The sequence below is a fragment of the Pogona vitticeps genome, chromosome 2 (genome assembly GCF_051106095.1).
Source record: "Pogona vitticeps strain Pit_001003342236 chromosome 2, PviZW2.1, whole genome shotgun sequence".
Lineage (NCBI taxonomy): Eukaryota > Metazoa > Chordata > Lepidosauria > Squamata > Agamidae > Pogona > Pogona vitticeps.
The window spans coordinates 278,062,628-278,078,671 of NC_135784.1; the positions used below are offsets into that span (position 1 = coordinate 278,062,628).

General features: G+C 38.9%; 1 protein-coding gene across 2 annotated transcripts in view; it reads left to right on the forward strand.

The window, feature by feature from the left end:
* The first annotated feature begins 475 nt into the window (after positions 1–475).
* The window catches only part of AGGF1 (angiogenic factor with G-patch and FHA domains 1), a 30,297-nt gene continuing 14,728 nt past the window's right edge, over positions 476–16,044 (forward strand). The window contains exons 1-6 of one of the 2 annotated variants that reach the window (XM_020804074.3): positions 476–765; positions 2,185–2,284; positions 4,126–4,316; positions 5,387–5,533; positions 6,975–7,163; positions 13,708–13,777. In XM_020804074.3, the coding sequence (XP_020659733.3) occupies positions 619–765; positions 2,185–2,284; positions 4,126–4,316; positions 5,387–5,533; positions 6,975–7,163; positions 13,708–13,777 (844 nt within the window). In that variant the 5' untranslated portion in view covers positions 476–618. The remainder of the gene's footprint in view (positions 766–2,184; positions 2,285–4,125; positions 4,317–5,386; positions 5,534–6,974; positions 7,164–13,707; positions 13,778–16,044) is intronic. The other variant, XM_020804073.3, reaches the window with a different exon arrangement.

A 16,044-nucleotide genomic window follows, 5' to 3' on the forward strand; every position in this document is an offset into this window, starting at 1 on the left:
TATATGCCGCCCACACTACCCGAAAGGTCTCTGGGCGACATTTGTCGTAGCCATCTGATGAAGTATGTTGTAGTATATGAAAATGCCCGAACACCTAGGAGAGGTGCTCTGCTGATACATTCCTTTCATAGGTAAACAGTTTTCCTGTCCTGTACAAATCCATGTCTCAGTGTCACGCTACTCGTTTCTTAGATCTGTGCTCCTTTACAACTCTTCCTGGTCTGTCTTTCTCTGTTTGTTTGTGCGCGTGTGAGAGAGAGATAAATATTTCAATGATAAAAAATAACATCCGGGTCATTTGAAGCGGCTCACAAAGTCCCCGCCCCTCTCCTTAAAGGTGTTCTTATTTTCTCCGTCGCTTTCCCGCGATAAAGAGGAAGAAGAAAGGGGCGTGGCTTGCCTTGGCTGCCTGTCCGCCTGCGCGCGCAGCGACGGCGGCGGCTTCCGTTGCTGCCATGGCGGCGCGGAGCGTGACGGGCTCCGGGGCGCGGAGGAGCGGCCGTTGCTACAGCTTGGCTCCGTCCTTCTCCGGCCGGTGGCTGCGCCCCTGCCCCGGCAGTTGAAGAAGAGGCCTGGTTGTCCCCACCGCACGGCCCGGCCTGAGGAGGGCGCCGAAGAATGGCTGAGGCGACCGTCGAGCTGGAGACGCTGAGGGGGAAGGTGGCTGCGTTGGAGCAGGAGTTGGGCGCCTGCCGGAGCCGCCTGGAGCGGGAGAAGAAGCTGCGCCTCAAAGCCCAGGCCAGCGCGGCCAAGTTGCGGAGACAGGTATGAGCCGAGGGGAGAGGAGAGAGCATGTCCTCCCGGGGGAGAGCTTCTTTGTCACAGATCAAACCTAGGCGACCCAGGCGGGTGGCTCTTGAGGGAGGCTTCGTTCTTCGCGTGACAGGCAGAGTTTCACCTGGTGCAGCTTTCCTTGACCACGCGGCCCCTATCCTGAGAAACGCTCATTAGATAAACTTCTTCCTGTCGTCGAACTAGGACTAATCGTGTAGAAAATATAGGGCATCCAGATTCAAGTCTCCCCTGAATTGTGAAACCCACTGGGTGACTCTGGGCTCTCAGCCTGACCTATCTTGTGAAGTGAGATGGAAAGGTACCCAGGTGTGCCATCTTGAGTTTACTGGAGAAAACGCAGAATTAAAAAAAAAAACCGTAAATATAGGAATCACCAAGAAGGATGTTATCTAAGTGCCTTAGGTAGGGCAGGGCTGGGGAAACTTTTGCTTTCCAGGTGTTTAGGCCCATTACTCCCATTGTCCTTCACAGCTACTGTGTTTTCCCGAGAATAAGACAGGGTCTTATATTAAGTTTTGCTCCAAAAAAACTCACGAGGTCTTGTTTTCATGTTTTTCATGTACAACAATGTACATTTATTAAAATACAGTCATGTTGTCTTCTGGTTGCTGCACAATGGTGGAGGGTGGAGCTTATTTTTGGGGTAGGCCTTATATTATGAGCATCCTGAAAAAAATCATACTAGGGCTTATTTTCAGGTTAGGGCTTATTTTTGGGGAAACAGGGTAGTAGAAAGCTGTCCAAAACATGTTCCTAGTCTTGAAAACCAAATTGTTTAAAATTATGTATTTTCTTTCATCTTGCCCTCTCTTTGGAGTTAAGGGCACACACATCATTTCAAAAACAGGGAGAAGTCTTGCAAAGTAGGTTAGCATGAGAAGTGAATGAACAATGGCAACTGAGCCTCTGTAGCATGGAATTTTGAATTTGGCCATCCCACTTGTAGTCCAACAACTTAAAGCACTATGCCTGTATTGGTTTGGGGTTGTCATTAGTTATCTTTGAGCTGAGCAAGTACAGTACCATATAGACAAGGAACTCATTTAATACTCCTGACTGGTGCTGATTTGAGACCCTGTGTTTTGGCTCCGCTCTTTTTCATCTAGTCACTAATGCTTTCATCTTATGCTCCAAAAACGCATGTTTTTTTGTGTATTTCACCTGTACTTTTTGACAGTCTGGAGGTAGAGGTAATGAACCTTGGAACTTATTTATGCATTTAGCAATGAGCTGTACTCTACCACTGAGCTATGGTCCTTTTGCCTTAACTGTTCGTTGCAGAAGTGCCAGTCACTCTGGTTTTCCAATTTTGTTGATTTTCAAAATTATGTCACACACATGCATTTTCAGTACATGGACTTAAGTTGTAAACATTTATCTTATTTTTAGGTTGAAGAACTTAAGGAAATAAAGGAAAACAGACAAAGCGAGAAAGCAACATCGAGTATAGAAGTGCAAACTGAAGAATCTTCTGTGTGGTCATATACAGGTAGCTAGCGAATGATGTAACTTTGCGGATAACTAAGTAATCTTATGGACAACTGAACACTGTCCATTTCGGTTGTTGTAGGTTTTTTGAATTGTTTGGCTGTGTTCTGGAGGTTTTTCTTCCTAATGTTTCGCCAGTCTCTGTAGCCAGCATCTTCAGAGGACAGGAGTTAGAACTCTGTCTGTGTTCTAGAGTTCTAACTCCTGTCCTCTGAAGATGCCGGCCACAGAGACTGGCAAAACGTTAGGAAGAAAAACCTCCAGAACATGGCCAAACAATTCGAAAAACCTACAACAACCATCGGATCCCAGCCTTGAAAATTTTCGAGAATATCTGTCCATTTTATTTGGCTTCTTTTTGTACTGAGTGTAAATATACAAAGTGTCTGGCTTCACTTGATCAGTTACATAAACCTTTACATAGTTTATAATGATCCACCTTGAAATTAAATTCAGGATAACAGTATATCTTAAAATGAAAAAGTTAAAACAGGAATAAATATAACTTGCTCCTACTTGCTGAAATCTATCCTGGGAAACCTGTGAAGTCTTGGCTCCTTCCAGAAATGTATTTGGGCCAAGGCTTTGGCAAGTTTCCAAAAAAAATGCACACAGAATATATCTATTTGAACACTTCTATGTGTCTTTGATATTTGAATTTTATATATGGGTTTTAAGAAAGATCCTTTGATTTAGTTATTAAAAGTTGTACAGAAAGTGATCTCAAACATGTCTAGAACTCAAGCAAGACCAGATTAAAAACATCAGAGTTTTGTTCAATAACTTGGACTTTTACCTTTCCCATTTGATATCCATGTACAGACAAAGATTTGGAGGTAGTGGTGTTAATTAAGGTCTCGAGTCATTAACCATTTTAGATGACAGGATTATGTGATAATTAATTTGTATTTATATATTGTTTAATTTGCAAGTCTAATAAAATGGCTTAGCTCTTCTCTGTGGCAGTCTTTATTTGAATTATTTAGGTGGCTGAATAAGTGGAGAATCTTGATCCAGCTAAGTGGGGCAGGATTACTGTAAAATGCCTGACATAAGATTTTTTTTTTTTTTTGAAGATTGAGAACTCAGTAGCAATAATGGTAACATGGTTTGTTCCTAGTGTCTTGTTAAATCTGTCCTATAATGTCTGTGTTGGTCACCAGTTTGCTTCAGGGTACAGTTCAAAATATTGGTGGCTGCTTTTAAGTTATTCAAGATAGTTAATGGATTGCTACCTCTTATTTCAGACATCCTGCTCCCTAAGATCAGAAAGAATCTGTGTTGCACTAAGTCTGTAAGCACAACTGATGGTGATAAGAGGCAGGGTGTTCTCAGTGTCTGTACTAGTATGGTGGAATACTTTGCCCTGAGAAGTATGATTGTCCTCCCTGCTGAATGTATTTTTCCAGTTAGTGTAGGCATTTCTATTTCAGCATAGACCTTCCAGCTAACTACTTTGTTTAAAGCTACCATTTGTCTCTGGTCTGTAGCCTTTGACCAGTGTCTTACTGAGCTGATTCCAGGCAGACCGTTCTTCCAGTGTATTACTGCTGCAGGATCGCGCTCCTTGTGCAAGGTTTGAGTTTTCTTCATAGAGGACACTGTGCAATGGCAATGTTTGTGTGTCCAACTCTGCATTGGTGAGATTTTCCGCTCACTGAAAACTCAGTATGTTACTGGCCCATGCATTTTTTAAATTTTAAAAGATTTTTTGAATTATATTTTAATACAATTTTTATGATAGTGCAGTAGAACTAGAGGGTTGGGGTGGATTTTTTATATATGAATATTTTAGAATATGCAAAAATATTACTGGGTTATTGAATTTCTAATATTTTTCAGATTATTACTTCTACCATGATTACTACAACAATTCTGATCCTGATGATTTATCCAGTGCACCAATACAACCAGATAATGAGAGATCAAAACCTGCCTGTACAGACGAGTTGCATCTGGGTGATCACCAAGATGTAAATGGTGTGAAGCATGATGAGCAAGGGGAACACAACAGTGTGATCCATGCTGTGCAGGTGGAGTGCATTTTTGTTGTATTTCCCATTATCTCTCCCAAGTTGGTATACGTGGTTGTCCCATTTTATTGTCATGACAGCTTTATGTTGGTTTAGGCTAAAAAGGTTATTCATGAAGCACAATTGAGCTTCATGGCTGAGGGGTGTTACTGAACATGAGCATCCCTGGTCAAAGATAAATTCTCAATACAACACTGGCTCTTGGCACATCATATCCTTTGATTTACAACTTGCTTTTGCCTTAGGCTGCCTAAGATGATAGCATATATCTGCAGAAAGAGTCTGAGCTGTCCAGCTAGCCTTTGTTCCACTTCCATTGTACCTGAAAGGCTCTCACCTTGTTTTTTTAGGAGTTTCCTTTGCGACAGTATGAAAAAGCCCATGTTTTCACTTGAGGGATGTCTCCCTACATTAATGGCCAAGTAGTTGGAAATGGGTACAAAGTATAATTTGCTTTTCTTTTTTAATTAGAATGTCTCTGAAATCATAGCAATCGTGAGTGCCAGCTTTACTAATACAATTCTTTATAATGATTATATATAATTTTTTTCAAAAAAAGCAGTAGTATGGGATTCCCATTCTCTTATACTTATCATTTTTAGAGAAAAACTGGCAAATTTTATAAGCTGGTATATCCCACTGGGTAGAAGATTAGATGCTGAATTTTATACGCTCAGTCAAAAACTCACAGGATTGTCTGGGGTATATTGGTCAGTATACCTTTGAAAGCAGGTAGTGCATAGCACTGTGCTCCTGTATGATCTTGTCATAATGCAAGCAGAGATGCAAGCAGAGATTACCCTGTTCAAAGCAATAGAACATCTGCTTGCTCAGGGAGATAGCGAATACTGTGTTGCACAAACTCTGAAAAAGTCCAGTCGCTCATGCAATTTTGTGCAAGAGGAAGGAATTAAGAGGATTCTGTGCATTTTTTAGCTACTACTCCCCATCTGTAGCAAATTCAGACTCCAACAACATTAGCTGTGGTAGGAGCAAAATTTACAACACTTACTGTGTATTTCAAAGTGCTATAGAAAGATCATGACGTATGTTGTGTCTTTTAATCTTAGAAATCCGAAGATAGTGTATTAACAGAAGGTACCTTGGCAGATAGTCTGAGAGCTGCTGCAGAGGCTGCTGTATCTCAAACAGGATTTGTATACGATGAAAGCACTGGATTATATTATGACCATAGCACTGGGTTCTATTATAATTCGGTAAGTATTTGATTTGATACTATGTTATCAACTAATAAATGTAAACAACTAATACGGTTTGTTGGTAGTTGTTCTGTTAATATCTTGGAACTGTTGTAGATCGCAAGCTAAAGATAACCCAACAGTGTGATTTGGCTGCGAAAAAGGCAAATGCTATTTTGGGCTGCATCAAAAGAAGGAAAATCCCCAAATCATGTGAAGTATTGATTCCTCTCTATTTGGCACTGGTAAAGCTTCATCTTGAATAATGTCTCCAGTTCAGAACACCACGCTTTAAGAAAGATACAGAGTTTAGAGCAGGGGTGGGCAATTAATTTCTGTAGCGGGCCACATGAAAAATCTGAACTGTGTTTTGGGGCTGAACCAACTTTACTTAAAAATAAAATCAAATTTTGTAGGGAGTTAACTATGTGAGCAATGTAATTTGTTCACTACGGGGGGGGGGGGGGACCCTGACATTGAGGTAACCCGCCTGTCCTCCTTTCCCCCGCGGCCTTCCTTTTCAACTGTCTTTTATCCCGTGCAGGTGACGTGATGTGTCGTCATGTCGCCTGCGCAATGATCGCTTCCGGCCTCTTGAGCTGCAGGCTGCGGAGCCTGCGGCTCAAGAGTAACAATCAAACTCACAAGATCCCAACATTGGATCTCACGAGTTTTGCTTACTGCCGTGCTGGGTGACCGGAGCCGGAGCTCTGACTCACTCAGTGGCGACGGGCAGGCCGGACAGGAGCAGCAACGGGCAAGCCGGACAGGAGCGGCGATGGGCGGGCAGGACAGGAGTGGCTCACGGGCCATATGTGGCCTGCGGGCCACACTTTGCCCAGGTCTGGTTTAGAGGAAGGCAACAGGGATGATGAGGGGACTGGAAATCAAACCCTATGAGTAAAGACTGAAAGATCTGGGGAGATATGATTACATTTGTCATACAGAGAAGAGGCTAATCTGTTCTCAATCACTGTGGAATGTAGGACATATAATAGTGAGCTCAAGTTACAGAAAACTAGATTTCATCTGAGTATCAACTTGAGTCCTAATTGTTAGAGCAGTACTACAATGAACCAGTTATCTCTCCAGCCCACGAGGCATTGAAGAGAAAATTAAACAGCCGTCTGTCCAATATACTTTAATTTGGATTGCTGTACTAAGCAGTGGCTTGGCCTTATGGGCCTCTTCCAACTCCATGATTCTATATTTTGTTCTTTGTAAATGGCAAATTGGGCTCATAGTTATTTCAGAGTATTTCAGAATTTTTTCAACTGTTTTTACTGTGTGAAATACATAATTTAGCATCCTTTTAAACATATATGTGGTTATGTGCTCCCACTTGTGGATGTTTTTCATTGACATTTGCCTTTTCCCTTCTTTGTTTTGCTGTTTGTTTTTATGGTTTTGAGATATTCATACATTTTAAAGATATTTTTCCCTTATAATTTTGTGAAAGGAAAACCAACTGTATTATGATCCAGCCACTGGAATTTATTATTACTGTGATGTTGAAAGTGGTCGATATCAGTTTCATTCGCGCGTAGATCTGCAATCTTATGGACCTGGAACTACTCAGAACAGCAAAGACAGGAAAAGCAAGAAAAAAAGGAAAGATGCAGAATGGCCTACAGCAAATGAATACAAGGTATTTTCTCAGTAAATAAGCTTGTTTTAGTAAATTTATAATAACTGGTGCATTTATATTAAAATAGGCACCTTTCTCGTGTCTGGTAAGTATGTACCACATTCAAAAGAAAATTTTATGTAATATGAGTTATAAGTAACTTTTACATACTGATTTTGAAAATTCTTACTGTGTTTCCCTGAAAATAAGACAGGGTCTTTTATTAATTTTTGCTCCAAAAATGCATTAGGGCATATTTTCAGGGGATGTTTTATTTTTTCTTATATAACAATCTACATGTATTCAAATACAGTCATGTTATCTTCTTCTGGTTGCTGCACCAGGGTGGAAGGCGGGGTTTCACTGAATTAGGGCTTATTTTTGGGTTAGAGCTTATATTACAAGCATCCTGAAAGATCATACTAGGACTTATTTTCAGGTTAGGTCTTATTATCAGGGGAAAAGGGTAGATTTGTTTAATTATACACAGGGACAGAATTGCACCATAAATCATTTGGATTCAGAGTGAATATAATGAGCAGGGAGGACATATAAAATATTTATACCAATTAATCACTTAATAATATTTTGGATGAATATTGTAAATAAATATTGCTATAAATTAGCCCATTAATCTGCATTTATGGCCAAAATTAGTATTTCTGACTATTTGAAGATGTGTTCTGGATTAATCTTTTTGAAACTCTTATGGGGACAATTGATGTTACTGGCCAAAATCCTCTTGTGCAACTTAAACTGGCATAGGGAAAATGATGTCACTGGTAGTGGCAGATTGCTGCTAACTGAAGAGTTCTTTGATTCCTCATTGTTTCAGTTTTACCTAAGAGCAGACAAGTCACACACAACTAGGAATCATAGTAAGAGTTCTTTAGTTGGTGACAATCTGCTGATGTCATTTCTCTTTTGCTGGCATGAGGTATATAAGGGGTTTTTAGCTATCATTTTCTGGATAAAATAGTTGAAGATTTCTTACAGTTTTAGTTTGAGGTGACAGAGCCAGTTGGGATTAGTAAGGATTTTTCAATCCTTTTCTTTTGGGCAGCTAGGACGGACATAACAGGAGACGGTTGCCTTTGATTTGTGCATGCATTTGTGGGCAGGGTGTATTTCTTAGTTTAAAATATTATCTTTTTTAATATAGAGAGTTATTTCTGAGAGGAAGATTTCCTTTTGATTTAATTGATCAGCAGACTAAGCGTTTGCTCTCCTCCTTATACTGTAGATTGTGACTTTGTACATGAAGCCTTTGAAGATGGTAGTGGTACAATATACTACTAACTGTAATGATGTGAGCAAGCTACTTTGTGTTCTCCACATGCTGTTCTAAATTATACATAAGTCTTATCCTGCTTTAAGGTATTTTGGAGTTAAAGATCAGTGGAAGTAAATTGGAAATGCAGGACTTCATCTGCATTGCATTACAAAAGTGATAACCGAGAGGATTTGTGTCTTTACAGATGGAACATATATAATTATGGTAGAGAAGCTGCAGAACAGGTGGTAGTATATGAACTATATTTAGTTGGCAGGGCTATCAAAATTTAATTTGTACTTGGCCATCACTGGTATGAATTGGATAAACCTATTTTGTTTTTAACAAGGATGGGATTTCTGATTTCTTGGACTATGAATCCCATAGCTCCCCATTTTGGAGTTCTACCTGATTTACACACACCTTATAGATACCTAAATGTAGCTCACATGGGAGAAAAGGACTGAGCTGGAAGACTTTTAAGGCTTAGCTAGGCCTAACTACTCAAGTGTCCTCTTTTTACCTCAGTGCTGGCTGTGACCTTGCTTTCTGAACAGGAAGTTAATCCTGCCTAAGTCTCAAAGCCTTCCAGTTTAGGCCTTTTCTCCCAAGTGAGGCACATTTGGATGTCTGCAAGGTAAGTCAGGGAGAACTCTCAGAATGGGAAATTTTAGGATTCGTAGTCCAAAAAAATTCTAAAATCCTATCCCTAGTTTTTAATATTGCCACTACTTTATAGTCTTGGCAGTTTAAAAAAATCTTACTATCTTATTCCTATATTTATCTATTATAAGGGAAACCCTTTATCATCTTCAATTGCTTTTGGTTGTGTTTTCATCCTTTATACAATTGTATACTCATATTTTTGCACTTGTGCAAAAGTGGAAGCTGTAGCAGGACCAGGTACTTTAACTCCATTATATAAATGCACAGTTGCTGTTCTCCTCCATTCACTGCAGATTTTGGTGTAAAGGCACATAGATGTCTCCCAGATATAGCATTTTATTTTCTTTATCCTACTAGTCTTGGTGGGTTGATTTCAGCTGTACATTTGTAAGGTAGGTGCCCCTTTTGAGGCTGAAACCTGCAAAGTTTCAGAAAAGGAGATTTAGTGAGTTTTGTGCAGTAACAACTTTGTTTGTTTAGGGATTTCTAAAGTAGGATCTGCTTCTCTCCTTATGTCTTTGCAGATATTATTAAAATGATAAAGAAAATCTATGTGGCTCTAAAAAAATTTCAGAAACCTAATGCAGTACAGTATGTGTATAAGGGAAGTGTTGAACTATTTGGGGAGAAGTTATCCTGTATGATCCTGTATGGGTTTGAGACAATTTTTATGAAAATATCATAGAGGCATTCTTGTGAAAGGAACTGTAAAAGTTTGAAAGAATAGGTGCAGAGACTAACCAGTGAATGAAAACAATTTAAGACTTCTGTGTTTGCTGCTTAGTTGGTATCCAAGTCACACAAACTGCAATAGGATAGGTGTAGATTATGGATGTGGAAGATGTACATGCAAAAGGATGTGTATATCCGGCATTTTCCAAGCAAGCCAATAGCAAACAAATTCTCCTACATCCCACAGACTCTACCAAAATACTTTTAACATTCCTGCTCTGGAGAGGAAGAACTAAGAAGGAGAACGGAATACTGCATCATATTAGTCATGCAAGACCCTGCTTTAAAATCCCTCTTCCAAAGTATGGGATTTAAGAGCTCTGGTAAAAGCACTTATTGTGACTATTGCTTGCGGTTACAAAATGACACCCATTCCACTCTATCTCCCCCTGGTTTTTCATTACATGGAGACCTTGTGGAGAAATATATCAATTTTAGAAACAATTGTTCTGTGTCTCTCTGTACCCAAAATCCGATCCAATTCAGAGGAGTCATTCAATTTGGACATCTTCCCCAAATGGTCTAGATAAGTGACTGTATACAAGATTTGTGATTTGGCCAAATTAGAAGCATAACACTCCATGGTTTATACTGAAAGCTATTTAAGAGTCTTCAGGTGTCTTCCTGAGCAGAAATGCAGTATTTGACAACAAAGGAGAATGTGTTTTTTTCTTGTGTTTATGAAACATTCTAAAGTGCCCACCTTGCTTTTTTGTTTTGTTTTGTGGCACATTATGGTACAGTATTTTGATGTTCTCAGGTCTAATTTGAGAACTGTCTTTAGTCTGCTTATATTTTCAGTTGCTACCTAATTTTATTTTCAATTGTATGGTTTTAGTCTAGATGTCAGTGTTTTATTACATACTTGCCTTTATACTTTATTATTACATATTTATTTTGTAGTTTGATGGGAAATAGTAGTATTCAAATGTTCTAATGAACTCAGAGTAACAGACTGGCTGATTTTTCTTATGCTACTGTTTAAACCTCTCTTGTAGGTCTTGTACAATCACTTGTGTTACAGCCCTTGTGTGTGTTTTGTGCCATGTATGGTCTTGAGTTCAACACACTGTGCTTTGTTCCTATAAAATTGACAGGTGCTAATGAATGGATGCTGTAGTGCCTGACTGGCATTAGTAATCTCTGTAGGCTAGGATTCATTGTTTGGTTTCAATATATTCTGTATGAAAGATATGTTTTAAAATATATTCTATATGAAAGATTTGTTTTTGCCTTAATGATACACAGTAGAAACTCGTGTAACTTTGTTAGAAGCTGTTTCTTCCAGGGTCATGTGAGTAATAGTTCTTTATCACTATATTCATGTGAATCAAATGAGCATGAAATACAGTGGTGCCTCGCTTAACGATTTTAATTGGTTCCAAAAAAAACATCGCTATGTGAAAACATTGTTAAGCGAAACACCATTTCCCATAGAGATGCATTGAAAACCGGATAATCCGTTCCAATTGGAACGGATTACCATCCTTAAGCGAAAATCCCCATACGAAAAAACGTTAAGCGAAACCCATTGAAATGCATTGAAGCCTATTTCAATGGGGGAAAAAAATTCACAAAAAATTCAGAAAGACTCAGAACAAAGCCAAATTAAGTTAACGAAGGTTTTATTAGGTGCACTAACGATTCCAAGCATTTTAAACATTTTTTAAACATTTTAGAATATTTTAAAAATAGCAAAAACGGGGTTGTAAAAAAAAAAACGTTAAGCGAAACAAGGGGACCTAAAACTGTCATCGTTAAGTGAAGCATGGTCCCAAAATCGTTAAGCGAAAATCGCCCATAGGGAAAATCGTTAAGTGAAGCACAAGATCACTCAGAAAAAGCCATCGTTAAGTGAATTTTTCGTTATATGAAGCAATCGTTAAGCGAGGCACCACTGTATACCTTACCAGCTATTCGTACCTGACTACAGTGAGTTTTGTACTTCATATTGTGTGCTAGCAAAAATAACAAATGAGTACTGGTAGCATTGTTTCTAGAAAAGTTGCTGTGTTGATCTTTTATATCAGAAAGACAGGCTGTGCTCTTTCGCTTTTAGGCTCCATATAAGCAACCTTTTCAGAGACTTGCAAATAGTATTCTAGGAGTCTGTAGAAGCTGTGGTCTTTGGTAATGGTTTGGCAGCAGTAGACTTGCTGTGAAGGGACTATCCAGGCAAGCCTAATAATACTACATGGGATAGGGGAGCAGCGCAAGTGAAGTGACTGAGAGTCAAATAATGCAAGCACGCAATTTTACAATTTGAGATTTCATTGTGCTAGGAGGCAAACTATTTCCTTCTCTTCACTCCACTTTATGTCAGTGCTGTTGTTAAAAAGTATTAAAGCTGGATCAAAATTACCTTTATCCTAATAGGAAGATAGTTCCTTTTGTTCAGCAAACTATAGCTATTTCTCTTGTCCCCACTGAATATTAACAAGCCAGTATTTTACTGTATAGTCCAAGAGAATGCTGTGACCTACTGTTTCTAAAGTTTTTGAGAGCTCAGAACAGGCACCAAGGCATTGAAGCCCATAATTGGGCTAGAAACCAGATGGAATATATCAGCCAAACTAAAATTTGTCAAGAATTCCAGTATATGGGATACAATAACACATCCACCAATAGTAGATGAGATAATTTAGAGGCTTCACTCTTATTCACTGATTGCTTAAATCGGGAAACAAATTACTACTATTTTTAATAAGGAGATGCATTTCCTTCCTGAAATGATTACTGCTTTAATTTCCTTGGTAAAACTGACCAATTTCAACAGGTATATTGTAATAAACAAGAAATCTGTTTGGTTCTTTACCCTTGCAAAGGTCATGTGCTAACAGAACCTGAACATTCACCAGATGATCATTGGGTGACTATTGGATTTGACTACCTTATCTGGGGAATCTTTGAACATCTTGACCATTGTAACACACTTTGCAAGGGGTTAGCTGTGTCTGTATCAACAAAAACAATGAAAAGCCCTGCAGCACTTGAGAGGCTATCATGTTTTATTTGGCAGAAGCTGTCATGGAATCTCTTGTATGAAGTGGGCTGATGCCAAATAAAATGTGTTAGACTTTATGCCAGCCTTTGAGCTGCCAAGTAATTTGATGGAGCAACACATATGCTGGGTCACATATTGGATTTGTTCACCTGCTTTGTGCAAATCCTGGCAATTTACAGGTTGTTCAGAAACTCAAGTCTTTGGATGACGTGTTTTGTTGCAGTGTTATAGAAAATTACTTCCTTTACAGAAGCCAGGGTCCGAGCCAGTACTTAGAGAAGGAAGGGAGGCTAAAGTGAATGTCACTCTATCACATTACATAAGGAGTCACTCCTTCTGTCTGATGATGTCCACATGCCTGTAAGACTGGTATCAGTACTGCCACTGCCTGCTGGTATGGGAAGAGGTAGATGGACTGACTTGAAGGAATTACAACTTTTAGTTTGCAAGACTGGAACAGGGCTGTCAATGGCATGACATTTTGGTGGACACTAAACTTATAGGGCCTCAGTAAATTGCAAACAACTTGACAGGATGAAACAACATACTGTGCAGGACAGGTACCAGATCTGGCTTAATGATATTTCCATGGCTATGTGCTGGAACTGTAACCTATACTTTTGACTATATGTACAATACATGTAAAACTGAGTGACCTTCTTACAAAGTAAATCATTTATTTATCGCTGCACAGATTTTTGTGTTTGAGAAGGGAGCATACATTAGCATTTGATTTCATTATTTTTCTTGTGGCTTTAGAATTAGAAATGAGTATCTTTAGAACCTGGATGTGAGTTTTTGGTCTAGAAGCAAGATGTTTCCGTAATCCTCTTGAAGGAGATTTAATTTTTACATTGTATTGTTTACTGTTTGCTGCTGTTCATCTTTAGGTACATCACTTGACAGAAACCATGGCTAATCTGAAGATTTCATCTTCTGGATTGGCAACTTCTGGTGAAGGTAGAGTTATGACACTGAGCTCATTAGTCTGTGAACATTCACTGTTAATTGTGAGAGGCATTTAAAATTGGTTGCATCGCTGCATTATATGGGAGAAATCCTAACTTGAGTGTATTTACTGTGACTAAGGACAGTTTAATCCTACCTTTAAAAAGCAGCAGGTAAAAGTCAATTAAAAAATAGTTCCAGCTGTATTTAGTTTCTTTAGAAAAACTTGGTTTAAAACAAAAGCTGGGTTTAATACAAACATACTCACTTCTTAAAACAGATTGTCTAGCTCTCTTGTAAAGGGCTGTTTTGCTTATGAAGACAAAACTTCCTCAGTTGTCAAACAGGACTGTAGTTCATATATTTATATGAATGGGGACAGACAATGGAAACCAGGTGGTTTTGTATTTGACAAACAGCTCATTTGCTTTTGTACTCCATATTTTGTGAAGAAAACACTATTATCCCTTTGGCTACCATGATACTCACGATAATTGCTCAGAGTTTTGTTTTGTTCAGTGTTTCAATAAGGCTATGTATTAAATTAGAATGCTTAAATCCAGTGTAAACTAGTAGAGTGACAATTCAGGGCTGGATTTATACCATTGTGCAAGAAAAAACTGCATTGGATGCAACCCTTCTGCTAACTAAGGCACATCAAGTCTTGCAGTAGCGCAGTAAAATAATTGGATACTGTATAACCTAAGTCTCCAAGTAAGTGATGCTGCATAGCAGCTTTGCAGGTGGTATATGCCTTGTGTTGAATTAGACATAATTCTATAGTATGAAAGACATGTGGACTTTATAGCGAGTATTTTAAATTTTAGAGCACTATTGGGTAGCAAATCCACATATTGTAATGAGTTCATGTACCAATATAGGATGTACACTAAAGTAAAATAAAAAATAAAAAATTATCATTCCTCAGTTATTTTTACTGCCTAGTTTAAGGAAGTCCTGTATAATTGGGAGGTTTCCATACAGTGTTGTATATCTTGGTTTTAATAAAGTAATATTGCCCCATTAAAAAAAGAGGATGTGCACTAAACTAAAATATTTTTTGTTGCATACATTGCTATTTTCCCAATGTGTTATAGTGGATAGAGTGAAAGACTAGGACTCGGGAGACCTGGGTCCAAATGCCTGCTCAATTATGGAAGCTCACTGGAGGCGTGGAACTGGCAAAAAAAAACACTCCTTGAATATCTGTTACCTTGAAAGCCCTATTAGGGTCATTATAAAATCAATTTCAATTTGATGGCACATAACACAAACACATATAGCTTAAATCAGCTTGATTTAAATCAACCCACTCTGTATGAAATAAAACTACAGTGGGGTCTTGACTTAAGAACGGCTCGAGTTAAGAACATTTTGACTTAAGAACCACTCTCATAGGAAAATATTGACTTGACTTAAGTACTTAGATTTGAGTTACAAACTGAAAAAACCCACGTGGGAGGCAGGGAAAGTGCAAAATGTGAACTTTCAGTTAACTGTTAGCCAGTGAAAAGGGTGCCTGTCTGCTTCCTCACTCCTCCCAGCATTTAGAGAGTGGATTGGGAGACAGTCTTCAGACTGCCTGGTACTGTACTGCCTGGACTGTCTTTTCCCTGCCTTCCCTGAACCTTTCTTGACCTAAGAAAAAAAGAAACAAAATATCCCCCTCTAGTGGTCGAAGGCGGAATAGCAGCTTCCCATTAGTTTCTATGGACGGAAAAGAGCAGATACGGATCAAATGGTTTTCAATGCATTCCAATGGGAAATGCAGATTTGACCTGAGAACTTTTTGACTTGAGAACCGCCTTCCAATACGGATTAAGTTCTCAAGTCAACACCCCACTGTATACAGTATTTTTGTTTTCTGCCTATATGGACATTTCCTACATCTTCTGCATCTACTTCACGTATCCTGTGTGTTACGAGCACACTCAGGTGTGCCCTGAGCAATGACACACAGCCAGCCAATCCTTGAAGTGTTGCATTGCAGAAGTGTTGCATTGCAAACTTGCCAATGAGCAAAACGACCCAGTGGTCATTTAGGACCACAAATGACAATAACATTTTAATTTGTTTTTTATTTTTGCCTACATTTCATACACATCCATAATTTTAAATTGTGCAAGACTCTGATATGAATGCAGAAAGAAAGCCATGAATACTTCTGCCCCAGTCAAACTTTTCCACTGTTTGTAAATTGAGTGTAGCAGTGCTGTGGCTGTGCAAGCTTTCTTTCACTGGCAGGCATTGGTGTCATTAGAAAGATACATGGTCCCTAC